This window comes from Canis lupus, chromosome 2, assembly GCF_003254725.2.
Source record: "Canis lupus dingo isolate Sandy chromosome 2, ASM325472v2, whole genome shotgun sequence".
NCBI classification, from domain to species: Eukaryota; Metazoa; Chordata; class Mammalia; order Carnivora; family Canidae; genus Canis; species Canis lupus.
Window position 1 is genome coordinate 30757570 of NC_064244.1, and position 27596 is coordinate 30785165.

Here is a 27596-nt window from a genome sequence, read left to right on the forward strand (position 1 = left end):
TTTAAGGGACGCCTGGGTGGCTCAACGTTTAAGTGCCTGCCTTCCGCCCAGGGTGTGACCCCGGGGTCCTGGGATCGAGTGCCGCATCGGGCTCCCCGCAGGGAGCCTGCTTCTCCCTCTGCCTGTGTCTCTGCCTCTCTCTCGGTCTCTCACGAATAAATAAAATCTTTAAAAAACAATATTTTTTTAAATGTCAGTTCCTCCTGCAAATGATTTATTGATTAAATGTAATTCCCTCAATCAAAACATCCAACAGAGTTTTTGGAGGACCGTGACAATCTGGTTCCATTTCTGCATCGGCACAAAAGGCCAAGAGAAGCTGAAACCAGAAGCAGCCCCAGGGGAAGGGCCTCGCCTTACCAGCTATCAGGAGCCATCTACAAGGCTGGGATACCAACAATCAACACTGATGGCCCAACCATGAACCCCGCAACCCAGGTCGTCCCGCCAAGTTCACAGGTACCTGGTCTGTGGAGATCAGACTTCTCAACAAACGGCTCCCAAGTAAGGGATCATCCACATGAAATCAGACCTCAGACTTCACATCAAGTGGATCAAAGTAGTAACGCATCCAAGTGTTTTGGCAAAAAAGAGCTCAAACCACAAAGAAAAACGTTCACTATCTACAGAAAGACTGAGAGGACGTCACTAGGAGATGCCCTGCACAGCACGACCAGCCCCACGATGCCTGTCTGCACCAAGGGGGGAGCAGAACATGAAACACAGAGCAAGCTTCCGCAATCAAAATACGGTTCAAAAGCAAGAAAAAGTCAATAAGGTAAGTGTTCGCAGGCAACGGAAAGGTAGGCAAAATGCCAGCAGAGCTCACGGGAGCAGCGAGAGCCTGAAGGCAGCCTGAGGGCGGCTGGCTTTCCCTCCTAGCTCTGGAAGGTTCCCCTCAAGGCCACGGTGAAACTGCCACGTCACAGCGACAGCCCGAAAGGGACGGGTCACGTGGTGCCTGGACAGAAGGAGAGAGGCTACACTCCCCACGGTGGGCCTGTGCACGGGGACGTGGGGATGCAGGGCAGGGCTCAGGGTGGCTGGCCCCCACGCCCCAACACCAGCTGGGCCCCCAATGCCCTGCACAGGGACCGCGCCCGGGCTTCCATACGCCTAAACACACACCCGCTCAGGCGTGGGAGCCTGCCGAGGCATCGCCCAGGCGGCAGGGCTACAGGGTGGCAACTTGGAGGCCCCGTGGGGCGGTGGCCAGCGGGGGGGTGGAGGGTACCGCACAGACATCTGCCAGTTCCTGGGTGTCTCTGAAAAGAAGGGTCCCTGTATCTGTCCAAAGTGCCGCGGGGAGGCCAGGGTAGGGGCAGCATCCTCCCGGAAAGGAGCCCCGCGTGCAGCTACCTGGGCCCCACGGAGCAGGAGCACAGCACGGCCTCGGCCCAGCCACCCACTCCTAGGGGCGGCCTGGACAGAGGGTCACGCAGCAAGTGCAGTCGGGCGGCGGCGTGCCACGTGCGGCCCGGGCCTGGGTGCGTGCCCACGAGGAGCACCCCCAACCCCAAACCGCCGCCAAGTGCACTGGGTCCACGGTGTGTCGCGTGCGGCCCGGGGCTGGTTGCACGCAGACGAGGAGCCCCCCCGCCCCCCGCCACCAAGTGCAGTCGGGCCGCAGAGTGCCATGTGCAGCCCAGAGCTGGGTGCGTGCCCACGAGGAGCCCCTCCACCCTCCGCACCGCCCCACACGGCCCCGCACCTTTGCCCGGAGACTCCTTCAATTTCATGCTGATCCACTGCATGGCTCTGGCAGAGATTTTGGTTCCGAAGTTTCTATCGAATGGTGAGGGCGCTCCACCCTGCGGGCGGTCAGTTACGGGAGGTCAGTGCCGCGCCCGCCCGCCCCTTTTGCAGATTGCGCTGGGAGGTATGGGCACTTAACACAATTCAGGTCACACGCTTAAGAGACTCCACTCTAGACAGTGGTGTGGGGGTTCTGGTTTTTTGTTGTTGCTCGTCTTCCCTGCCCTTCCCCAGCCCTTCTGCTGTTGGGGCCTGTGGCTGGAGCTCAGCCCGAGGCCCGCATCCCTGTGCTCGTCCCCCCCCCCCCGCCCCGCCCGCACCCCTGGCAGCTCACAGCTTCCAATCGTCCGTCAGGGTTACTTTGTCTTGTTTTGGGGGGGGAGCCAGTCCCAGTTTCCATCAGGTTCTGACCGACCTGGGGGCTAGCCCCCACAGAAATACAGACGCCCACCATCTCGGCACGCACCAAGAGCCGGGGCCCTGGGAGCACACAAGCCGACCCAGGACGGCAGGGCCAGGAGGCAGTGCTGGCACCAGGACGGGCCTGTCACCCTCGCCCACCGCCGGCTTTGTGGTCCGCCGAGCACCCCCAGAGCACTCTGATGGTGTGCAAACCTCACGCGTCACAGTCACTAAGGCCCGCTATCCAATGATGTACCCAATTCAATCAGGTTTCCCCAATCAGCGGGTGTCAACTCTACCCATCAATGCTTTGCCTGAAAACCGCCCACCCGCCCGCACACAGGATTTCTGGGTTGCGGAGTGGGGCGGGACTGTTAAATGGAACCGTAACAGAGCAAAGTAGATGCCGAAGTGACGACGACCGTGTCTCCCGCGCCGACGCTCCCCGGGGCTAACAAGGCCTCCCACCAAGTGCCCGGGACGGGCCGCACCTGCTGCATGTGGCCCAGCACGTTCTTCCTGCAGTCGAACACGCCCTTGCCCTCCTCGGAGTACAGCTGGTAGATGAAGTCTGTGGTGTAGTTCTCACTGCAGCTCTCGTTCCTGCAGGGAGCATGGGCGCGGGCCGTCGGGGGGCGCCCAGCCGGCCCCACACCCGCCCGACTCCACCGCCCTTCCTTGGACATGCCGGTGCCTCAGAGAAACGACTTGGTATAGCCATAGCAATAACTACGAAGTGACCCTGGACTCCTCATTGTACCCTGTGGGTACGCCCGTGTACGCAGCCTGCAGCACGCTGTGCAACGGGGCCCTGAGCTGGGCCCGGGAAGGGGCTCCGTGGGTGGGGACGGGTTGTCCCTACCTGAGCACGAGCCCCCTCTGAATGGTGGTCTTCATTTTCTCCGTCAGGTGCTCCACGTTGGACTGGGGAAGAGCAGGCATTCAGGTGGTTCGGCCTCGTAGGTGCCACCCCGCGTGCTGTGTCCTCGGCGTCCCGCCACCCCGGCAGGCAGGCCTCGGCGCTCCAGGGATGTTCTCCAGCCACCGCGGACCCTCCCACACGGACACCCATCCAACCCGCGTCAGCACGTGCCCCTCCACGTGGTGATGGGGTCATTGAAAGCGCGTGGAACTTGGTGCACCGTCACCCCCGTCGCCCGCCCCTCAGAGCCAACCCCATCGGGGCCCCGAGAACCCTCACCTAGGGGCCCCGACGCATGGCCATACCTGCAGATCTCGGATGTCAAACGGCTCCTCAAAGATGTAGGCGGCATCGGCTCCCGCGGCGAGCGCCCCCATGTTGGCCAGGTAGCCGCAGTAGCCCCCCATGGTCTCGATGATGAACACGCGCCGCTTGGTCCCGCTGGCCGACTGTTTGATGCGGTCGCACGTCTGGCCACAGAGAAGGACACAGTCATGCCCCCGCGGGGGCGGCCAGGTACCGCGGCTGGGGGCCCTGCCCACGGCTGGTGTGGTCACCGTCCCCGCGCCCTGACACTGCCTGCCACGGGGCGCCTGCGCCCAGCTCACTCCAGCTGCCCTCGCGTCCTCGCGGCACCCCAGGGTTTCACGGGCACGTCCCTTGGGTCGGCTTCTGAAAGCTCCCGGTGACCTGCGCTCTGGGCGCCCTCATCCTAACCCTAAACGCTACGTCCCGGAACGGGATGCGGCTCCTGCACACAGGCCCCCGGGGGTCTTCTGAGGAAACGTCCGCCACACAAGCCAAAGGGGGGCAGCAGACGCGGCCGTGCACCGCCCTCCACCGCCTCACCCCTGCAGAGCACCGCGAGTGCTCCCGGGGCAGCCCACGTCGGGCACCAGCTCCAACTGCAGCCTTGCTCTCAGCATGGGGGGCGGCGCCCCCAGACCGCCCGGTCCTCCTCCAGCACGTGCAGCCACGGCCCTCGGTTACGAAGACCACCGCCGACCAAAGTCGCGGCACCAGACACAGCCCCAACCCGCCGGTGGTGCTGGCAGGGGGACCTCTGGGGGACGGGGAGGACTCCAGGGCTGCTCGTGTCCCTGGCCTGGCCCAGTCGGCCCCATCCACGGTGGCAGCCCCCACCTCCCAATGCAGACGCCCCATGGCGGCAGCCACGGCTCTCTGAGCACGATGGTCCAAGCATGGAGTCGGTTCCAGCACTAACACATCATCACACTCGAGCTTTAAGGACACATACAAGATTAGGTAGAGCTTGGCGCGGGGCTAACGCAGAGCCCGTGGACCTGGACGTGAGGACAGAGTCGTGCTGAGCCCGGGAGCCCGTGCTTAGCCCCCGTGACGGAGGCCTTCCCGACAAGTCAGCAGTCTGCTGAGCATGGGGGCGGGGTGGGGCGTCCCATCTGGCCACTGAGACGCCCCCGGCGAAGCGCAACGGATGCAGGGAGCCTCAGAGCGGGGTGACGCCTGGCACCTCACGGCGCTCCGTGGCCGCGTTGGCCACGTACACACAGGCAAGTCCACGGTCACATGCGGGGCCCATGGGAGCTGCCACAGTGGGGAGGATCTGGTACAAGAATGAGCAGAAGGCTCCAGGTGCAGGTGCCACGTCACAGGTGGGGCACCAGGCGCTCAGGAAAGAGCTGTCCCCTCCCCGTGGTCCAGCTCAGAACCCCCACCTAGACCCCGACTGCACACTTCCAGGCCTCTCCAGCCCCCAGGGCAAGCGCTGCAGGCTCTGCAGCCAGCCCACCCCTGGCCACCTTCCCTCCTCCTGTGTGTGTTGGGGGACCGTGCCCCAGACAGCCTCCACCCCACAACAAGGACCCCAGCAACCGGGGGGTGCCAGCGGGGCCTGCCTCCGCCCACACAGCCAAGGGCGCATCCGAGCCGCAGCCGCGCCTGTCCTCCCGGGAGCTTCCCCCTCAGGCCTCCGGACACCCGGGGCGGGCTGGCTGCCCCCCCCCACATGAGCAGCCGCCTCGGGCCGCAGGAGACCCCCCAGGGTGCTGGGGGCCCTCCGCCTTCCAGCCGCCCGAGTCCCGCTCAGCCCCGACCGGGGCTCGCTCCTTGCGCGGCTTCAGGCGGGCCAGCTCCGGCCATCCTCGCGGGGCGGGAAGGACCCAGAGCAAACGGGGCAGCGAGGGCCCGCTTACCTCCATCACGGCATTGAGGCTAGTATCACAGCCCAGGCTCAGCTCCGTGCCCGGGACGCTGTTGCTTATGGTGGTGGGCAGGACGCACACGGGCACGCAAAACTCCCGGTGCTGCTTGCGCGCCTTGGCCAGCAGGAGCGAGCTCTCGAAAGCCTGGAGCGGCGGGAGGCCGGTCAGCGGGGCGCCCCGGGGCTCCCGGGAGATGGAAGGTGTCGGGGGTGGGGGGGCCCAGGGGAGGCGGCGCGAGCAGGCGGGCAGCAAAGCAGGGGCCGGAGGCGGCGGCCGGTCCTTGGCGCCTGGGAGGTGGGCTGGGGCCGTCAGAGGGCCCGGGAGCCGCGAGCCTCTGCGCTCCCCAGGCCCCCGTGACCCCCGCCGCCCGGGACGCCAAGGACGCGGGCTGTGGCCACGCGCAGGCCAAGGTTAGTGGAAGTACTCGTTAGTGTCCGCCCCCCACCATCGCCCCACGGCCACGCGCGCTCCTCCGCTCGGGACTCCCCCCACCCCTGCCCGGAGCACGGGCCCGCTGTGGGGCCACGCACAGCTGGAGGCGGAGCCGGCCTTGGGGGCACGTGCTCCCCAAACACCCTGCTCCTGGGGCGGCGGCCGGGGCGGGCGTGGAGGCCTGTGCGGGTAGCGCACGGAGTGGCCGGCACCATGCAAGGGGGCGCGCTCCAGCCCCTCCGTCTGCAGCCGCGCGTGGAGCCCAGGCAGGCAGGCGGCTGAGCCCAGGAGGCCAGAGGCGGCTGGCACCTCCGAACCCAGGTTAGAACCCCAGGAACGCCCTCCGTCCTGGTTCCTGTTGCTCCTCCTTCCCTTCGATCTTCGGGAAGCCACCGGGCCCTCCTGTGGGGACGGGACGGCCTGCCAGGACGGGGCCGGCACCAGGAATGTGGCCCAAGGCCCGGGGGCAGCGATGCACGGCTCGGAGCTCTGAGTGCACAGCGCGTGGAGGCGACAGGCCCCGCGGAGAACGACCCTGGCTCTGACTCCCTGCACTCCTGACCCGGGCCGGCCAGCAGGGCAGCAGCCACCCTCTGGCATTCGCGGCACCTCGGCCTCGGCGCAGACTGGGGCGCATCGTGCCACTTCTGGGGACCCCAACGCAGCCGTGGGGGGACGGCTCTCTGGACCCCTGCTCCAAGGGGCCGGGCCTGCAGCCTCCACGACACGCGACACGCACAGAGCTCCGTCCATTCTGAGGGACACCGGGAAGTGGAGCGTTCACACTGGCAGAAGGAAGTCACCCGTGAGGACAGTGACGGAGGAGCCCAGGAACGCGACAGTCCCTGCGGCAAGGCCACCTCCCAGGGCCTTGGCACTGCGGGCGGCAGGGCCGTGCTGAGGTCGGGGGCCAGCATCATCGCTCGTCATCGCCAACGCACCCCAGGGGCCGAACCCAAACACCACAGGCGCTCGGCCCTCAGCACAGCCACATCCGGACACGAGGCCACAGGCCCGCGGGTGGCCCATCTGGGAAGGAGGTCCTGAGGGAGGCGCACAAACCCACGGTGAACTCACTTTGGTCCCTGGTCCCCGAGGGCCTCTTGGATCCTGCGGAGCAGATGGGGAGGGATGTGGACCGCCCAGTGACCCGTCACCTCAGGCCCCTGAGGCCAGCCCTGCCGGGTTCCAACCCAGATCCGAACCTCCTAAGGAAGACACGCCTTCACCGCAGCTCATAAAAACACAACGCTGTGGGAAACCAAGGGATGTGCACACGCCGTGCCCACACCAGGGCCCCTACAGCACCAGGACCGTCTCCCCACACTCAGCAGCGGGCACCCAGGCTCCCACCCAGGTCACAGGCAGGACCAGGACCACGGTGCCGGGCAGGTCACCCTTGGGCTTGGGGCTTCGGCGCACACCTACTCGCCCAGTGAGGGTTGGCCTGGCACCAGCACCAACACAAAGCTGCCCACTATAACTTGGTAACTGGCTTTGAGCAACTCAGAGGAGAAACCAGATTCAAGACATCACAGGACAAATTTCCAAATCCCTCCACAGGGAGCAAAGCACCAGGATCACTTAGAGCTTCCCTACATGTTTAGGTTTTCAAATTTTGAGCAACACCCATGTACCCGATCTTTATAACCTGGAAAACATGTCTCGTAGCGGAGGAGCCTGGCAGGTGCCAGAGAGGGCACGTCGGATGTGGCAGGGAGACGAACACCAGCCGGGGCCAGGGCCCCAGACAGCCCCCCAGGCCCCACCCGCCCCGGGAGTTCCAATCAAGTGACAACGAGGAAACACGAACTTCCACTTGCTTCTACTGAGCGTAAGCAAACTCCAGCCAAGGGCAGAGAAAAGGGCAGTAAAGCACTGGTGAAGGTCATGGACAGTGAGGGACGGACATCGACCCTCCCACGGCAGGTGCAGCCGGTCAGGAGCGGAATCGGCTCACGGTGGCCAGAGCAGGAGCAACAGTCACCAGGACGGGGCGCGCGGTGGCCCAGCAACGGGTTAGTGGTGCCAACAGGGCCGCTCCAGCGGCGGAGACCCCGGAGACACGGGGCAGAGCTTTTTAGTAAAGAAACCACAGAAAGTTTAAGGAGCAGAGAATAGCGAAATAGGACAAAACAGAAAAACGCAAGCGCAAGGCATTCCTTACCATCCGATTTTTATTTAAAAAGCATTTCTTTTATGTACCGGCACTAGAGACAGGTTTGAGCCCACAGGGTCAAGGAGGAAAATCCGAGAGCAACATTCACAAGAAAACTACTGGGGAATCTGCAGCAAAAGTTCAGACGCCAGATTATAAAGAAGAAGAAACGTGTCTGAAGCTCCCGCGCCATCTCCACAGCGTGGCTTACACACGTGGTAACACGGGCCGGGTCTGTCCTGCTACTGCCCTGTGGCAAGACGCAGGATGGATGCCACAGGGACTCAGGTCGGTGAACAAAGTCACAAGACCTCAAACATCCATGCACAGCCATCAGACCCAGGATTTATCACAAATCACGTCACGGGAATAAAGTGAATTTGGCCCTGACAAAAAAAAATAAATAAATAAAACCACTACACTGACTTTAACGAGTATTCGAATCACAAAACCCTAATACACAAGTACTTGAGCTGTAGATGCTCCCTGTCACTCGATGGGCCTCAGCGGGCACACGGCATCCTGGCCGCGGGGCAGGAAAAGAGGTGGCAAGAAGCCACGGCTCTGGGCATTGGATTAAAATCATCAGGCTTTTTTTTTTTTTTTTTTTTTTAAAGACCTTTCTGGAAACAGACCCAGGTGTCACTCCGGTCTCTAGTGCGCTGGCAGATAAAAGCGGGCCAGGTGCCCTCGGGTTAGTGTCTGCGGCACCTGCTTTGCTGGCCACGCCCACTTACGTCGGTGATGGTGTTCAGGGCGGTGTCCGCGCCGATGCTGAAATCGGAGCCAGGCACGTTGTTGGAGACAGTGGCTGGGACCATTACCATGGGGACACAGAACTCCTCGTACTTGTCGCGGGCGGCTGACAGCTCCAGCAGGCCCAAGTAGGCCTGTCAGCCAGTGTGCAGGGGTGGGGGCAGGGGGGAGGTGGGAGAGGTGCAAAGGGGCCGTTAAAAACACAGTAAGGCGTTAGGGTCACAGGGAAGCGACACCACGGCTCCTGTCCGCAAGAGTCGTGTTATTGGAGGTCCTTAACGTTTTCTTCAAAGCAAATGGGAAAGTTACTACGGGACCGATCTTGGTTAAATAGACATGTTAAGGAGTGGGGTCCAATGGGCACGGGACGCCCCGTCCTGTCCCAGCTCCAGGCCTAAGCTGCAGGGGGATGCCCGTTCCTGCCCCTAGAAATGCCACAGAACATGCCGGGCAGGGACGCACTGGACGGGGATCCCGCTCTGGCTCCCGGGTCAGCGGCTGCCACCAGGGGAGCGCCCCGCCGCAGCGTCCCGGGACCCAGGGGTGCCCCCACCCCACCCAGAAGCCTGCGCACAGCTCACCCCAGCCCTCCGGTCCTAAGGGGCCCGCGGAGGCAGCCACGGGGACGTACCTCGAACCCGCCGATGATGAGCAGCGCATTGATGCTGTGGGTGCGCATCTGCTGGGCGATGTCCTCCAGAAACTTCCCGGGCAGCGTGCTAGAGGCAGTTGGGGGGGACGTGAGGCCAGCCAGCCCTGCCGAGGCCCCCCCGCCCCGCCCCAGCCCGCGGTCCCCAGGAGCAGCGCCAGGGAAGCAAGGCTCCGCTGTATTCAAAAATCAATCGCTCCATCAATAGATGGGAAGAAACGCACGGCAGCCGGACCTAAAAGAATCCTACTGCCTCATCGGGAAAGAACACAAACTGCACCACAACAGCGTGTGAACATTCGTAGTAGCGCTTTGAACGGAAACTTCCTATTTGGAATCCGGTGCGAGCCACGCCCACCTGAAGCCCCACGCGCTCCCACTCACGCCTCTCCTGCTCTATCACCTAGAACCATTGGCAGGGCCCACGCATAGGGACCAGCAGCCGTGCGTGGGGGCGCAGGTGGTGGGGGGTCTGGGGCCTGCGGTGCACACTCTTGCTCCCAAGGGAGCCTGCGGCCCACAGAGCACCCCGGCCGGGCTCTGCGGGGCCCTGCTGCACCCGCCACGGGGCCTGCACAGCCCCGGCGGTCAAGGACCCCGGGAGGACAGCCCCCATGTCGCGGGCCTCGTCTCTGCCCCAGGGCGCACATCGGGGACCCCCCAAGCACGACCCAGGGCTCTGGGGGGGTGGTGGCCCGGGAGCCCACGCCAGCGCCCTTCGGGATGCCTTCCCAGAGCGAACAGGGGCAGCTGCTGGTCTAGGACGGGGGTCCCCCTTCCTGAGCACGGGGCACGATGGACCCAGGGATTTACCGTTTGGTCCCGAGGATGGAGCCTCCTTGGCCGGTCCAGCCTCCGACATCCCCCCAGCCGATTTCCTTCACCTGAGGAGCACACACATGGTCCCACGGGAAGCGACCAACGAGGGACCCACCCCCATCGCAAGGCTGAGCAGCTCGGCGGCCCCGGGGTGAAGCCCGCCCCCCACGTCCCGCCACGCACAGCAGACCCAGGTGTGGCCACGCTCTACCCCTGGGAATCAGGTGCGTCTTGGTCGATGTAAGAGACCGCCCCTTCAATAAGGCTGGAGGAGACGTGAGGGACCCAGCGGCGGCCAGCCAGATGTGCACCCGCGCTCCTGGGGCCCCTCCCGCCTCGCCCCTCAGGGCGAAGGTCTCATCCTCCGACCGGCGCCCTGGGGGTGCCCTCTGCCGATTCCCCCCCCAGCTCCGTCTTCGGCCCATGCTCCCTACGGCCCCGCTGCTCCCCGGACGCCTCCCCCAGGCCATCCCGCGACCCCTCCAGCTGTCCCCATCCTGCCCTAAACCCTCTGTGTTCCCCGAGCAAAAGCCAAGTCCTCCCAGTCACCTACAAGCCCCCGCCCCTTCCACCTCTCCCCTGTGCCCCCCAACTCCCCGCTGCTGGGCCCCCTGAGCCCACCGTCCCAACCCCAGTGCCCTGGCGCTGTCCCGGGCCTGCCGGCACGCCCTCGCAACCACAGGCTTGGCGTCTCCGTCCCCAGCCTAAGACCCCCTTCCCAGGGACCTGCGTCTGAGAGTCCCAGGGCGGACCCTGCTCTGTGCCCCGTGGGCGCTGGCCCTGCTCGCAGCCCACACCCTGAGCTCCACCTCCTGAGGCTGCACCCCTGCCCGCAGAGGGCACTTTGCTTTCTCCCTGACCCGGCTTCCCGGGAGTAAGGACTCTGTGCACTGCCGGGAGGTAAGACAACCGATGTCATCCCGTGGGGCACGCTGTGGCCTGTGACCCAGGTCTCGTTCACCAGTGTCTCTGTGCCTCAGTTTCCACGTAAGGAGAAGGGGACTAATACTGCAGGTTTACCACGAGATTTCAACGAGTTAACGTGTGCGCATCCCGTAGGAGCAGGAAGCGTATGCAGTTAAGCGCTCAACATGCGTTTGTTCGCTTTTTCCACCAAAGCTTCTGTCCGAGTGCTTGCCGGCCTCATGCGCTTGGCCTGCAGCGTCCCAGGTCCCCTCCCCCACTAAGGCCGGAGCCCACGAGCCCCGCTGCCTATGGCTCCTGGAGAAAACCGCGTGGCGCGCTCCACGCTGAGCCTCAGGGCAGGGCCCAGGACGCGGCCCCAGACAAGTCATCCCCGAGGGCAGCGGCTGTGTTCACCACCCGATGGAGCCCTGGTGTGAGGCTGGGAAGGCAGCTCCTGTTTCCCGCAACGTCCCCCGGGGTCTCACCTGGCCTTTGGCGAAGCCCTCAAAGCCGTCGTAGATGGCGAGCATCTTGTGGCCATCGGCGATGCCCACCCGCACGGCCGAGCGAACGGCGGCGTTCATCCCGGCGGCGGGCGCCCCCACGTTTATGACGGCCACGTTACAGTTGCTCTGCAAGATGAGAGGGCACGGTGCGTCCCTACCCCACGCCCCGGGCACATGCTGAGCGCACGGCCCGGGAGGCTGGGGGCGAGGGTCCGCGGAGAACACGGTGGGGGGGTGTCCCCTACCTTCACAATCTGATCATCTGGGAACTTGATGGCAAGCCGCTTGTAGGTGTTGAGGTTGGTCTCGAAACTCCTGGAAGGACAGGGCGCCACGGGCCCGAGGTTAGAAGGGCTCCCCTGGGAGGTCACCTGAGCCAGATGCAGATGGTCCAGGCACCTGCCTGGGGCGCTCGGGGCAAGCAGCAGGCCCTGGCGTCACCCCACGCCAAGGCCCCGGTATTCCGTTACATAAGGAGCGTGCCGTGTACGCGGCCGAGAAACTTGGTCTCTCGTACACCCGAGTGTCTCTCAAAACGCCATCCTTGGGCGACTTTCCATCGTCACCGCGCTAACCTCTCCTCCACCCCACCGGCCAGAACAGAGACAGCAAACCAGCGCGTGCCCCCGGCTACCCATCGCGTCCCCACGGCCGGAAGGGGCGCAGCCCCGGAGCACATCTCAGCAGCAGCAAAGGCCCCAGGGACGCAGCAGCAAAGGCAGCAGCAAAGGCCCCAGGGACGCAGGGCCCTGCAGAAGGTCACCTGCCGCGGAGCCGCACGGCATCCTTGAATCTCCTCTCGTCCATGGCCTTCTGCACGTCCTGGGTCTTCAAACAAACATGCAAGAGAGACTGTGTCAAGGCTCAGACGCCTGTGGACAGGCCGCCGTGCTGGCCGCCTCCCGCACGCCGACCCTCCAAGGCCGCCAGCCGGACACCTGCCACCGCCCGGCGGCTGCCAGGGACAAGCCAGGCCCGCCTGGCTCAGGCCGCTAAGAGGGCTGTGAGGCCACGGCCAGCAACACCGGGCGGGAGATCCCGGATCCACCTCCCGCCCCACCTTGGGGGCCCCCGGGTCCTGGGGAAGCTTGTGGAAGCCCACGTGGCACCAACCAGCCACAGACTACGGACAGGACGGCGAGCGCGTGGACGCTGCAGCTCACCATCTGCACACACTCCACCAGGGGCAGGCGCACCGCCTGGTTCCCGCTCAGCGACACCACGCAGGCCGGCGTCTCCGGGGTGGCCTGGAGGAGGGCAACCACGGCCTCCACCCCCATGCGACTGGCCTGGAAAGGACAATCACGAAGGTCACAGACCGGGTCAAAGGCCAAGGCAGCAGCACCCCCACACCCGGCCCCCGCTCCACAGACGCATGACCACACCCTCAGCAGGTACAACATGGGCGGAGGCCTGTCCCCCGTTACTCAGCCGGACTCCAGCTGCCTCCCTGCCTCCCGTCCTCCTGGCCTTGGGGCTCTGCTGACCCCAGGGCCTGCGTGCACAAACCACACGGGGGCTCTGTTCCCGGGGTCCCGGCCACCCTCAGCCCTCGGGTCTGGGGTCTCCCTGCATCTGCACGTCCTGGATGGGCCACCCCAGCACAGGCACAGACTGTCCCCTCTCGCCCCCAGGGAGGGCACCTGACCATTTGCATCCTCACCAAAATCCGGTCGAAGGCCGAGGGAGTCCCTCCTCTCTGCACGTGCCCAAGTATGGTCACCCGCGTGTCATATCCCAGCTGTGTGACCACGAGCTGCAGAGACAAAGAGCGTTAACGCGGGGGCTCGGCTCGCACGAGGGGGCGAGGGGCAGTCATCCTTCCCCTCCCCCTCCTGCTTCCCACTGACGTGGAAACAAATACTATTTTCCAATCTTCACTTCCTAGAAGGTTTAACGTTGAGCTTTTTTTTTTTTTTTTTTTTTAAAGAATGTCTTTATTACCAAAAAATAAAACCCTGGCCTGTCCTGCCTTGCAAACGAACATAAGTAAGGTGATCAAAAATAAAGAAACGGACACGTCTCCCTGACCATCGCGCCAGTCGACCGCGGCGTACCTCGGGCGGGGCGCCACCAGCGGCTGGGCCACCGTCCTCGCAGGAGGAGGACAGCAGGCCGGGGTTGCGGAAGCCGGGGGCCCCTCGCTCTGCCCTTCATGACCCCGTCCGTCTCAGCTTTGCCCCGGAGGGAAGGAGAACCTTTGCCCTGACCCCTTCCCCGGGCTCGGCACTGGTCACACCCAGACACCAGGCTGCAAACCTACGCACATGGCGTCCTCGGCCGTGAGGGACAGCTTCCGCCGCAGCCCGCCTGTCTGTGTGTCTGTCTGTCGGGAACGTGTGCCGTCGCCTGCCCAAGTGGACAGCCCGCCCCTGGGACCCCGCCCCCTGCCCCCTCCGTCTCCCTAGGGCCTCTGGGAATATTCGCGACCCTAAGACTCAAGCCGTTAGAGTCCTGAGTCATTACAGAAGCATCTCCAAACCCCAGGAAGGACAGAAAGCGCTTTAGTGATGACCACACCCGCGCCAAGGGCGGACCCCGTGCTGCGTCCCCAGCTGGCCGCCGAGGAGAACCGCAACTGACGGACACACTCACCTCCTTGATCTGCTCAGAGGTGATAGGCTTATTCTGGGTGTCTATGGCGCCCTCGGCCACGATGATGATATTCAGTCTCTTTTTCCGGGCACGGTTCTAGGGAAGTAGAAAATGAGCCGCCTCAACCCCTGAACCATCTCCACGACAGACAGGCCCAGGGCCCTTTGCCCCGGGCGAGCTGGCCTCTGTCCAGGGGAAACCTTCACCAGATTTCACAAGCGGGTTTCCGACTACCTGGGCGGGTAGGTGGAGGCGGGGGTAGGTGGAGGGGAGGGACACATGGCTCCAGGCGCGGCCGCGCTCCTTTGCCATCCGGCCCCAGGAGGCAGTGAGCTCAGCCCCGGGTCCCCGCAGGGCATCTATACCGCAGGCCAGGCCTCCAAGCTCCTCCAGCAGCCAGCGCGGCCCGCCACCCCCCTGCAGACCTATCCAGGAAGGCCGGACTTCCCAGCCCCCGCAGCCAGAGCACAGGGCCAGGGCCTCGCAGGAAGCAGGAGGTAGGAGGGTGGGGAGGGAGGGCGGAGGGGCACACCTGTGCCCGCACCTGCACCCACACCTGCACCTGCGCCTGCACCTGCGCTCGCACCTGTGCCCACACCTGCACCCGCACCTGCACCCACACCTGCACCCACACCCGCACCTGCCTCCCCACAGGCCCCGGCGGCCATCACCCAGCAGCACCCAGAAATCCTCCTCGGCCCGTCTGCTCTCCATCACATCCCACGTCACGGCCCCTCCCGTGGAGGCCGTGGGCCCCGGAGTGGCCAGTGCCTGAAGCTGCCCCTGCCTGTGGCGCCCGGGGCGCATCACCCAGGGGGTGGTTCCGCGCAGGCCCACCCGGTGCCTCCTCGGGCATCACGTGCTCACTGGCTTGTCTTTGAATAGACATAAACGTGCTCAACTTCGAAGAACTTGCTGGTCACAAGTATTTTCTAAAAGGTGTAAAGCTGTGGCTTCCAGAGTGGCTGTGACGTGTCCGTGAACGTGGGATGGGCCCCAGAGCCACGGCGTCCACATACCACACTCTCCGGAGGCTGCCAGAGGAACAGCGTCCTCTCCACCGTGCGGGAAGATAGGCCCCTGGCCCCACAGGTGCCCAGCACCTGGACCACCCCAACCCCCCGTGCTTGTGGAAGCGCTCGGGTGGCAGCGGGACCCACAGCCCGTGGGGAGTCAGGACTTGGACGCGGGGTGCTGAGCCCAAAGCCCCCCTGGGGGGAGAAGCCGAGACCAGCCCTAGGCCCGGGGCGCCTACCCTCATGTGGAAATGCCCGGGACGTGGGGCGAGGGCCCGGGCCTGACAAAACGTTCGGGAAGACTCGCAGTGAGCAATGGGAATTCATTACAGACGCGGTGATCTCAGCTGCTTCCGCACGAGGAGCCCGAGCCCTCCGCCTCGGCTCGGCCCATGCTCAGGGCAGGGGCGCAACACGCTCCCGCCGTCCCCGCATACGGGAACGCACGGATCTGAAACCCACGGAGTCTGCAGACGAGACCATGCGGTCATGGCAACAATGGGCACCTAAAGCTCAGCTCCTAAACCCAAATAGGGTGTCAGCCCTGCCACCGGCCCTGACCTCCACCCTGTGTGCACCCTTCCCCCCACCATCTCCACCACCGAGCGTGCTCTTCCCTGACCCACACCCTCCCGTCCCCCCAGCTCCACCATCATGCACCCCCGACCCCTGACCCCCCGACCTCCACCCCTGTGCACCCCCTCCCCCCAGCTCCACCATCACGCACCCCTTCCCTCCTCCCCCCCACCTTCACCCCCGTGCACATCTGTGCAGCGGGCCTGTTTCCTCGTCTCCGGGTGCTGCCTGCAGGACTTGGCCTGACCCCGGGGGCCCTGGACCAGGTCCGGGGGCATCACGGGGGCGGGAGGACAGCTGGCAAGCACAGGCACAGCCCCTGGGGAATGGGACCACGGGAGCGTCCCTGCGATTACAGACTCAGCACATATCCTCAGGCCACACAGAGGTACTGTCCAAGACCAGTGCCACCCCGTCAGGCAGCCACGGCCCCACAGCGGCCGCCGGGGAGCGCTGCCCTCATCCACAGCCAGAACCAGGACAGGACCAGCGGCTTGAGCGCGTGGTCAGCAATCCCGGGGCCTGGGCGCGCGTGCCCTGACCCGTCCGCAGCCGCCAAGCCTCGGCCCCAAGTGCACGGGGCCTCCCGGGAAGCGCTGGCCTTCCAGCAGTTCCCCACCTCACTGAAGGTCAACAAAGCTTTTCGGTACGTCCCCCAAACGCCTCTCTTGGACCCTGTCACCTGGAAGGTGGTGGCAGGCTCTCCCGGCACGCAGAGCGCGTGTGCTTGCTGAATACGTCTGTGACTCGCCTGGGCCGCCCACTGACGGTGATGACACGGGAGGGAAATGCAGCACCCGCCGGGGCTTCTGCGCCGGGAGCGAACCCCGCACACCCCCCAGGGAGCCATCCCCCGGGAAGCCGTCCCCCGGGGACACAGAGCGGGGCACACAGGCCGCCGCGGGCCACACATGGAGAGGCCTGGTCAGAGCCACGGGAACCCCACCCCACCTGACACACGCCCGCCGCTGGGGACACACGGGTAGCCAGGTCACACACACCCCACGACACCGCTAGGACTCGCTCCAGAACCGCGGAGTCTCCACCTGTGTGACCCCAAGCCAACGGGGAATCCCCCAGGCCGCCGCCACACGTCGTGGTCAGGCGGTGGGACCAGCAGCCCCGGCCGTCGAGGGACACGCACGTTACCTCTGAGAGCTTGATGCACATATTCTCCTGCCAACCCTCTTCTGGCGGCGATTCCGGAAGGAACACCCAGTCGGCGCCACAGGCCAAGGCGCTCACCAGGGCGAGGTACCTGTCCGGAGCAGCATTGGCCGTGTCAGGCTGCCACCAGGAGCCACAGCGCGGAGGCCACCGGGGCGGATGCGCATCGGTGACCGCGGGCTCCACGGGGCAGCATCGGCCCTGTGGGGCGCAGGGCTCTCGAGGGGCCGCGCTGAGGTGGCGACGCGTACATACCCGCAGTGTCTCCCCATAACCTCGAGAACAAAGGTCCTCTGGTGGCTGCAAGAGAGACAAAGGAAACGTCCACTTACCACCACGCGGCCCACGTGACAGGCAAAGAGGCACGTGCTTTCCTTGCCAGCTGTGCAGAAAGCCTGCCTCGTGTCGGTGGCAGGCACCTGTGGGCCACAAGCACCTGCCCCGTGATGGCACCTGCCCCATGATGGCATCTGTCCCGTGATGGCACCTGCCCCATATGGGCCACAAGCACCTGCCCCGTGATGGCACCTGCCCCATGATGGCATCTGTCCCGTGATGGCACCTGCCCCATATGGGCCACAAGCACCTGCCCCATGATGGCACCTGCCCCTGTGAGCCACAGGCACCTGCCCCGTGAGGGCCACAAGCACCTGCCCCGTGATGGCAGCACACAGCTGAGCATCCAGAGGGCCCATTCTCTGCAAAAGCAGATGCCACTGTGCTAGCATCTCAAGGTTGTATGGGCAAAGGGGCCTCAGGGTTACACCCGCCCAGCGTGTCACCCACACATGCTCATACCCCCGGGCACCCGCCGCATCGCTCAGCACACGCAGGACAGCGAGCCGGCCGCCTCCGTGGCCCCCAGGCACCGACAGCCACTGGATCACGGACGGGAGGCAGCACTTTCCCCGCACCCGCAGTGTCCTCGAGCGCCCATCAAGCCAGGCCCGGAGCCATGGCTGGCCTGCTGTTCCCGTGGGGACCTTGCTGGGGTCCCGTTGGGGTCGTTTTTTCTAAAATCGGGGGTAGGTGTAACTTTTTAAGTCGAAAATAAAAATCAACAGGAAACAGTTCTCTAGCTCTGGTTTCGGACCTTCAGGAGCAACGCCGTATCCGATCACCCACCGGGGACACCCACGGATGTCTACACCGCAGCACAGAATGTCCGTCTGGGGAACCTCCCAGGGCCGACACGGACGTCCACACCGCAGCACATGTCAGCCCCATGCCCCTCCCGGGGCACTGCTCGTGCGTTACCTCTGGGCGGTGGTCATGATGGCGTCAACGACCTCGATGATCCTGTGCAAGGCAGAGTCGGTGCCGATGGTCATGTCCGTCCCGCAGAAGTCGTTGTCGATGGAGCCCACCATGCCCACGACGTTGAGGTACGCGTGCTTCTGCACCTGCTCCTTGTCGATCTCACCTGCGTGGGAAACGGGCCCGTGTGACCAGGAGCCGCCCGATGCCCCTGCAGCGGGCTGCTGAGCACCGGGCAGCAGCCGCCGGCCTGCTGTTTTGAACCACCTCGTTCTGCACACGTGGGGCGACGGGCACGTGGGGTCCTGACACTAACAGGAAGGAAGGCCTGTCCGTGCTGGTGTTGGGCAGTGGCCCGGGCACATGTCCCTCTGGAGAGGATGCGGCCCCATCAGAGGGGGGTCCTGGGGGCGCACGTTCCCGGCCACGCTGGGGCTGCTGGTGGCAGGGATGTACCCGCCAGCTCGCGGCAAGGACTGTGCAGTTGTAGGTGTGCAATCGGGAGGGGCAGTCGGCAGGGCGCCAGGGGTGGGGGGGGACCAGGGCCACCCGAGCCACGACGACGGCCGACAGCCACCTGCACTCCCCAGACCCGGGGCTCGGGGCGACCGACTGCCTCTGCCTCGTTCACACCTGAACACCGGAGGGTTCCCTGGCGAGGGATGGCCCTCATGGCCCGGCGGGTGACAGGGAACCCAACAACGGAGCGCAACTGCATCTCCGCTCATGTCCTGGCAACAAGTGGACACTCGGGAGCCTGTGCGCCCTCCCCTCGCCCCCCCATGTCCCCACATGGGGACCCCCGGGAAGCCTATCTCAGGGCTCCGTGAGCACCACCCGGAACCGGGTCAGATGGGCGGTGCCCGGTGGGGAACAGGTGCACAGGACCCGCTGTTCCCGAGGCACAGAGTGCAGGGCCCGGAGAGGGGGGACTGGGCAATCGCGCCGTCCCCAGCACGTGCATCTGCGTAGTCGGCTGGGCGGATGCAAGAGCTCGGAGCTCTCTGGGGGCAACGGAGAGCCCACGGGGGCGACGCGCAGGCCCGGGCTGTACCGTGTTGGGCCAGCTCCTCCAGCAGCCCGCTCCACTCCTTCCGGAAGATGTTGGCTCCCGTGAGGCTCCCGTCCCCGCCGATCACGCACAGGTTGGTGATGCCCCGCTGAACCAAGTTACACGCGGCTTTCAGGCGACCCTCCCGCGTCCGGAAGGCTTTGCAACGGGCACTGCCGATAATGGTCCCTCCCTGGAAGACAAAGGACGTGGTGTTTATCATCCTTCCTCCCGCGGGACAGGAAGCAGCGGAGCTGGCACACGCGCCGTCACCTGCGGGACCCACGAAATCTGGGCTCCCCTGGGGCCCATGTATTCAGGTGTGGGTACAGCGGACAAGGCTCGGCACCGGGCCCAGGACGTCAGGTAAACGCCGAGGAGGAGAGTCCGGAGGCGCCCCAGCCTCCCGGGGGCCCTGGGGTGGGGGTGGCCAGACCCCACCGCCCGGCCTCCCTCAGGCCCAGGTGGCACGGCCCCGTCCGCCAGAGCTCGCCGTGCGCGCAGGCAAAGCAGGGACCTGGGAGCCAGAGGATTCCTGTTTGCCCAGGCGCCCCGCCCACCTCTCCAAGGCCAAGTCTCAGGAAAACTCAAGTCGGATCACGCAAACTGCCAAGAGCGAGAGGCCACGACTCCTCACACTTGGTCTTTTGATCACGAAAGATTCCCGGGCATTGGGAGAAAAGAGCAGGACCCTTCACGTCCCCCGCGATGTGCTCACAAACCTCTGTGGTGTGTCCTCCTCCAAGGACACCCCTGGGTCATAAGCACAGGGAGCGGCGGGAGGGCCGTGGGGATGGTAGGTCCGGGTCACCCGGTTCCCTGGATCAGACCTGACCGGGAGCCATCGGAGGGTCACGGGATTTCGCCCCACTGGAAGCTGCCCGGGCAGCTGGTCCACACCGAGGGGGTCACATGCTGGGGGCTCGGCGGGAAGCCGCGGCTGAGGAAGGCGCAGAGGTCGCGCGGCCCGTCCTGTGTCGCCGGGTGGGGACAGCGCCCAGGACAAGGCGCCCCCCGCATGGGGTTTAGGTCAGGACCTCGGAAGACGCCGCCCTGATGCTGGCAAGTAGTGCTCCCCACAGAGGCCTCACCGGCCGGTCCGCCTCCCAGGACAGGGCACAGGGGTCCAAGTGCAGGCCCCACCAGCTTACAGGGTACGCCCGCCATCACCTCCCGCGGGGTGACGGGCGCCAGCCGATCCAGAACGTGCTGCGGGTCCGGGGGCGCGGGGTGCCGGGTGCCCACGCCGTGACAGGGGTTCTCAACAGCCGCATCGTCGGCCTTTCTGTCATGGGAACGTCTAAGGCCTATGTTTTTAGCAACGTTCAAGGTCATAGTTATCGTGCAGCAGCGTGGACGTTCCCGAAGGTGCGAGGCGTGACGATCTTACACTCGCCCCGTAGGGTGATCACCATGCTCCAGCTCACGAGCTCGTCCGTCACCTCTGGCTCCTGTCTGTGTGCGTCGACAGCGAAGATTTATTCTCAGCAACTTTCAAGGGTACAATGCAGGGTCCTTAACCACAGCCACTGCGCTGTACGTTCCAGAAGCTGTTCGCCTTCTGCCTGAAGTCAGGGCCCGGCGTCCAGCAGCGGGTCCCTGTCTGCACCCCCCCCCCCCCCCGCCCAGCTCCCGCCAGCCATCAGCGTGTCCTGCTTGTCAGCTGAGCTTAGGTCCCCCAGGGTAGGGGGTGGCGTGTGTCCATCTCTCAGTGGCCGACCCACGTCGGCCTGTGGGTTGCCCCAGAGGTGCGCACGCCGTCCCGGCCGCGCGGGTCCCCCCGCCTCTTACGGGGGAACGTGCTCCACTTCCACCCGGACACCACGGGAACGGGATCCACGCTGTTGCGCAGGTGCCCACGGCACGGCGGTGCCAGCTCGTGGCTCCCTTCTCTTAAAATATTAACGGGTACGTCTCAACAGGTCCAACCGCCAGTGAAGAGCTTATTGTCAAGTCCGTTCTTCCCACGTAATCCGCCTCGTAATCCGCCTCCCACCAGGCCTGGAGGCTTCCCCGAGCTAGTGTTTGGGGAATTTGCAGGCAGGAAACAACGAGGCAGATTTCTTTTAAATTCAAAGTAAGCAATTGCTCTGCCTGCAGCTGGTACTTGCCTCATTCTTGTGCACATCAGAGCAATTAGCCCCGACGGCTCAGGCTGGAACAGGGAGGCTGTGTTCCTCTAAGGCCCTGGGAGGCCCTGGGAGGCCACCCTGGGGGACCGTTCCCAGGCCTGCCTGCACTGACACCAAGTGATGGAGAATCCAGGGGGCGGGGGCATTGGCCAAGAACGAGGCACCAACACACCCAAGCCGCCTCGGGGCTCATCCGCTCTTAAAACAAAGGCAAACCCCGAAACCACTAGGAGGACCCCAGTGAAGGCTGGCGGCCGCTAAGGACCCTTGGCGGCAGGAACACTGCTCCGTCCGCAGGATGGAAAAGCCAACCTGGGAAACCCGCACGAGAGCCGTAGCTTCAGCTCAAATCCCCGCGCGGCTGGCTGCCCAGGGACGGATCCCGGGGACGGGCGGCTTGTGACTGTCCTCCGGGGCCTCGGGGCCGCCCCGGGGCTTCGTGCTGAGCAGGAACCTTGTCCTGGCTCAGCCCCCTCCCACCCCCCGCGGGTCCCCGTCCCCCTCATCACAGGGTGTACAGTCAGCCACTGCTTGCCCACCCAGTCCTGCCCTGGGAGCCTGGGGGGCCCGACTCCCCCAACCGGGCCCCGGTGCCCCTGGCAGGTGGAGGCGCCAGGACGGGGCATGGCCAGAGGGCTAAGGGCAAAGCCAGACAGGAGCTCACCGCCCCTCACAGCCCCGGGGCCACCCGCTAGGGACCCGGGACCCGCTGGCCCCACCCGCACCTCCTGAACCTCCACGTCACCCCGTGTGTCCGCGCGGCTCATTCTCTGACTCCCTGTGATCCTGCAGCAAAGCTCCTTGAGGACTTGAACCGAAGGACAAAGCAAGGCTGTTTCCTCACCGGGCGAGGAGGGGAGAGGAACGCAGGCAGCAGGCTCACGCGTGTCACGTGCCGCCGCCGCCTCTGCACGAAAGGTTCGCAGCTGGGAGGGGGTGGGCTTTAGGGACCCGGAGCATTGGACTCGGCACGTACCACTTGCAGGATGCTCGAGACGCTTTCCCAGTCGGCCTCCACGATGTTGCTGCCGCCGTCGACCATGCCCTGGTAACCCTGCGGGCGAGAGCGGGAATCCTCGTGAGACGGGGTGACTGCTGAGCCGTCAGGTGGACCCGCGAACCCCGTGGGTGCGGACGACGAGGACTCCGAGCCCCGAGGGCCCCGGGGTTAGAAGCAGTGCGAGACCAGTGCTGGCCCGACGCATCGAAGGTGCACGAAAGCCACCTAATGGGTGCGACACGTGGGACCTTCTTGCCAGACCCGTCCCAGGTACCGGGGGGAACAAGACAGCATGCCTGTCACCCCACAGCACCTGAGCGCCTCAAACGGGGGGAAACTTACCCAAAAAGCGTCTGTAGTTTAACAAACTCCCATGCAAACAGTGCTGTCAATCACACTGCACACAAGAGCGCATGCCTGCCGGGGCCTCCGTTTCCCCGGGCGATCCACGCCCCCCCCATGGCGTGGATCTGAGAAAGCACCGCAGCCAGCGGTCCTCCCTACCTTCCAGGTCGGGGCTGCGGGCTCCCCGGGGGCAGCGTCAGCCTGCACTTTCCCCGGAAGCCCGAGGGCCGTGCCCTTCAGACCCCAAGCACAGCGGCTCTCCCCGGGCTCCCCCCGCAGGCCGCGCGACGCCGAGGAACCTGGGAACATCCACGAGCACCTTTACCTGCGTGACTCTCCCCAGGACGCTCAACTTTACAAAGGAACAGACCTAGTGGGTCATCAGCAGGGACTCAGAAGTCCTAACCAGGGGAGGTCAAGCAGGAAGGGGAAGGAAGGGGTCTTCAAGACGGCCCATAGGGCAGGGGACCGCGGCTGCCTTTCGGGGCCAGGGATGCGCGCTCCTACTATGCCCGCCCCACCAGAAGTCTGGCACAGACCGCGTCGTCTAACGTGCAACGCGCATCCACAGAGTGTTCAGTGCACAGAACGCGTCACGGTATCTTTATATCGTGAAACTTGGGGTTATGGGATTCTCTCTACGCCGTAGACAGCGCGTTCCCTGGACTTCTGGAAGTTACATGGGATGAACCTGCTCTCGACACCTGCTCTCGACGTTCAGTCGGAGCCTCCGTCCCCCTTCCTGTGTCACACGTAAACGAGGCTTCCATCAGCACCCGTGTCTGTGGATGCATGGGTCTCAGGTCACATAGATACACGTTGTGTGACACGTAATGTGTCGTGGATGCTCACTACTTATAATCTATCGATACAATTACAGTATTTTATATGTACACTGAGCGTAGTTGTAGAGGATACATTAGACCTTGCAGCCGTGTGGTATTTTATACACAGTATGTATGGATAAATACGCACGTGCCTGCACGTGTCCTCGTCACATAGGCATCATGTGTGCCAAGCAGCAAAGGGACAGGTGCACAGGATGAAGGAGCACAGAGAGGCCGACGGCGGGCTCATGGTGGAGCCAGCAGGCCTTCCCGCGCCCCCGGACGGAGGATGGACGCTGGGGCTCTGGCTCCCGCAGCCCCCAGAGCAGCCCCACCGTGCACCGGGCAGTTTCAGCCCGCTCCAGGTAACGTGCTGAGCCGCCGCGGCTGTCACGTGCAGGAGTGTGGTGGGATCCAGGCCCGGCCCCGGAAAGCCAGCTGGTGAGAGAGGCTGTATCCACGCCGGGCCCGTGCATGAGCTGCCCAAGCACAGACGCCGCTCGGGGACGGGGCGCCCAAAGCCAGCTGTCCCCCCTCTGAGTCCTGGGGATCGTCGGCAGGAACAAGTGGGGCCCCGGATGACAGTAGGCGGACAGGAGAGGCGGGGGACCCAGATGGAGACCGCCCCGCGCTCTGCACACCCCACACCGCAGGCTCCCATCAGCAGCTCCCCGCCATCTGTGCCATCTGTGCACGCACCGCAGCTCGCCCTCTCCCCTGCAGCTCCCTCCTCGGAGGCCTGGGTGGGGACACCCCACGTGAGCGGGCCTGCGGGCCTCCAGACCCTGGACACGGACGCAGCCCTACGCAGAGGCCAAAGTTCCTAGCGCCCTGGCCGTGGGGGATGGAGGGGAGAAGCCGGTCCTGGGGAGCCCAGGAGGGCAGGTGCACACGGGCCGTCAGGGCAGAGCGGGGCAGGTGCGCACCCACAGGCTTTGGCAAAAGCAGAGCGGACACCCTGGCGGTGCCCCCAGCCGCTGGAGGACTTTCTGCAGGCTCCCCCGGACCCCACAGTGCTGACAGGACACGCGAGGCCCTGAGAGCGATCCCAGCAAGCGCATTGCGGGCCTCCAGCGCCCGCCCATGCCCCCCGACAAGCACCGTCCACGGTCCGCTCGGCAGGTGCCGCGCTGAGAACCCAGAAATTCCCTCCGCCCCCGCAGCCACTGCTCCGCACGTCAACACGGACTTAATAAAAACAGGTAGAAACCCCTTTGCTGTGGGAGCAGGAACATGGAGAACCACGCTGCAATCGCCACGTACCTCCAATCGTAGAATGTTCTCCAGAGCTACTTTACGTCCTGGGGTTTAGAGGCGCCTTGAACAGCTGGTGATAAAGGGCCGCTCAGTGACCCGGGGACCCGGGAGTGCGCTCCTGGCTGCGCGGGGGCAGGAAGCGACTCACCCCCTCCGCAGGCTCCTGGAGCTGGGGTGGGGCATCTGAAAATCCCTCCCAACTGCGATTGTCAGCGGTCTTCCACTTTCAAGGAAGAGGTCACTGAATTAAGAGAGGACCGGCCTGCGCGAGCGTCCCCTGAACCGTAAATCCAGATGAGCGGTTCTCCCCTGACGTCTCCTTGCAGGTTTGAGCCCTTACTCCAAAGCAACCAGAGCCCAAAATATTTTTCTATGATTCTCCTTGGAATTTGCCTGCAGAGCCAGTTCTGTGACTCACGGAGGAAGAAAACCACAGAACACACGTAGCTGAAGAGCCACACGTAGTTTTTCACCCGGAGTAACAGTCCCCACCCCGCACACACGGCGGGCCCCTGAGTGGCCGCATCGCCCTGCAGGAACCTGCTCTGGGGCCGCCGGGGACACCTGAGCACGCACCACACGCTCGGACAGGACTTTGAAGACCATCCTGAGCAAAGTACACCAGGTCCCCCGATACGGCGTCCTCTGGAGACCGCGCTGCACTTGGGGGTCACGGTGGCCTGCGTTTTGGGGCGCCTGGTAAGCACGTCCTGCGTCAGAGCCTGTCCACGAGGGGGGCCTCCTCGGAGAAGGGACCTCCCACCACATAGGGTCTAAATCAAGGACCCAGTCCTGTGCCATGTTTGAGGAGCACACCTGTCACCTCACACCTGATAATGTTTTTTTTTTCCCAGACCTGATTTCCTGGATTACTGGGTCAGCAGCCCACGGGCGGAGAGGCGGCATCCCGACTGCCGGGGGAGCAGCCTCTGGGTATCGCGGTGACGGAAGCCAGACCTCTCCCCAGGGCTTTGCTGCCCGGGGGACATACCTGCTTGTGCTTCCCTCCTTCTACGCTACAGCAGGTCGCTGCCAGAACCCGAGAGCGAGCACACCGCGAGGCCAGACTAGGCAGGCGGGAAAGGAGCGGCAGGGGCCCCCCGGTGGGCGCTGGCTTCCAAGTCAGGGACTCGCGACTGTATGGCTGCGGGCGTTGACCGCAGAGCCTCAAGTCCAGGTCCTGCCCACGCCCACCCGCCGCTGGGCGCCCCCCACCCCAGGGCACCCCCCCCCCAGGGCGCTCCGGATGCCCGGCAGCCTCCTCTGCTCTCGGAGTCCATGACCGCGGGGCACCATCTACACAGTCGCCTCTGCTTGGTCCCCCCGACATGTGGACCGGCTCAGAGGCGCCAAAACAGGTTAGAAGCCGGGCGGTCACAGCAGAGCCCTGCGCCCCGGAAACCTGACAACAGGCCGGTGGGATTTACGGGGCCGCCCGGCGTCGTCAGGTGGCTTGGACGCCAAAGCTGGTGATACCCAGTTCCAGGTACGCGGAGAATCCCGAGGCCGCGGCAGGACACGGCGGGTCCGCATCCTCGGGTGGGAGAGCCTGCCCCCCACCGGCCGCTCAGCCAGCCCCCGGGGTGACACGGGGACCCCCTAGCGACTCAAACGCCGGGGGGTGAGGTGGCCGAGCTGGGGCAAAGCCCAGGCCATGGCGGCGGCGCGCGGGGCAGGGGCCCAGGGAGGGGCTCGGCGTCCCCTGCACAGCAGCCACGGCCCTGGGGCGTCCGCGCGGGGACCCAGCGGCCCAGCCGCTCTCGGCAACAACCCTCCACGCCTGCCAGCGGCGCGGGGGACGTTTAACCGCACGTCCGATCCCGTTACTATTCTTAGACGTTTTGTGGTCAAGAGGCTCCAACTTTCAGGAAGTTGAAATGCAGAAGCGGCGACATGTGAAATGTCCAGTTCACGGGGCAACGTGGTTCTGGTCACCTTGACGGGCCTGCCAGCACCGGGGGCAGGGGGAGGCCGAGAAGGGGCCCACACGCCCTCCAGGGTCCCGGGGCTCCCTGGCCTGCCCCCCACCCCACCCCCCCGCAGGCGGCGGACCAGGAGCTCAGGCTCGGGCGCGACCCGACACCCAGGGTGACCCGGGGACCCCCCAGGACAGGAGGTCAGGCGGGTGGGAACCAGCCCCGCCGCGCGAGGACCCGCAGCCTCACCGGGAAAGGGGGGGTGGGGCTGTCGGGGTTTCTCTGCCGTGAGCAGGGCAGGTCTTACTTCAAAAATGGTGAAAGCAGGCAGCCCGCAGCGCCAGCCACGCGTCCACGGCCAACAGACGGCTTCAGTCCGCAAGGGGAAGCAGGTAGGAATCGGGCGGACGCGTTCAGGCTTGTTTGCCGAGGATGACATGGGGCCTGATGCACAGGACCCGGGCTGCTAGGCCCCGTGCCCCTCCGGGGGAGCCCCGGTGTCCTGTGTAGACAGGGGCTCGAGGGAGGCCCCGGGTGGAGGGAGCCCTGGGTGGAGGGAGCCCTGGGTGGAGGGAGGTCTGAGGCAGGGAGCCGGGATCCCAGGAGAAGCCACTCGGGGCGGCAGGGGCAGGTTGTCCACCTGCAGGGGGAAGGCCTGACCCCACGTGCTCAGGCTCCTGCCTTAGCCCCATCGGCTGCCTACCGGGCACGACACCAGCCTTTCCTCGGGGTTCAGAAGACGGGGAGATGGAGACACAGGGCCAATGCCCAGGCCCAACTGGAAGGCGTCATTTCAAAGAGGTAAAGACTTTTAAGCTAGTCCCAATGACAAGGCAAGAACTGGGGGCACCTGGTTTAGCGCCGCCTTCAGCCCAGGTTGTCACCCCGGGGTCCCGGCATTGAGTCCCATGTCAGGCTCCCTGCATGGAGCCTGCTTCTCTCTCTGCCTGGGTCTCTGCCTCTCTCTGT

General features: G+C 65.0%; 1 protein-coding gene across 5 annotated transcripts in view; it reads right to left on the bottom strand.

Moving 5' to 3' along the window:
• The window catches only part of LOC112659098 (phosphofructokinase, platelet), a 43691-nt gene that overhangs the window by 2775 nt on the left and 13320 nt on the right, over positions 1-27596 (bottom strand). Inside the window, exons 3-21 of one of the 5 annotated variants that reach the window (XM_025445572.3) lie at positions 22259-22336; positions 19154-19343; positions 18100-18265; positions 17098-17142; positions 16825-16933; positions 14084-14179; positions 13152-13244; positions 12652-12777; positions 12252-12316; positions 11734-11803; positions 11468-11614; positions 10071-10141; positions 9240-9327; positions 8590-8742; positions 5254-5406; positions 3385-3549; positions 3020-3081; positions 2649-2760; positions 1712-1811 (exon numbers count right to left, since the gene is read on the bottom strand). In XM_025445572.3, the coding sequence (XP_025301357.1) occupies positions 1712-1811; positions 2649-2760; positions 3020-3081; positions 3385-3549; positions 5254-5406; positions 8590-8742; positions 9240-9327; positions 10071-10141; positions 11468-11614; positions 11734-11803; positions 12252-12316; positions 12652-12777; positions 13152-13244; positions 14084-14179; positions 16825-16933; positions 17098-17142; positions 18100-18265; positions 19154-19343; positions 22259-22336 (2089 nt within the window). Of the gene's footprint in view, positions 1-1711; positions 1812-2648; positions 2761-3019; positions 3082-3384; positions 3550-5253; positions 5407-6422; positions 6805-8589; positions 8743-9239; positions 9328-10070; positions 10142-11467; positions 11615-11733; positions 11804-12251; positions 12317-12651; positions 12778-13151; positions 13245-14083; positions 14180-16824; positions 16934-17097; positions 17143-18099; positions 18266-19153; positions 19344-22258; positions 22337-27596 lie in introns of those variants that run through there. The other 4 variants (XM_025445574.3, XM_025445573.3, XM_025445575.3 and 1 more) reach the window with 4 other exon arrangements.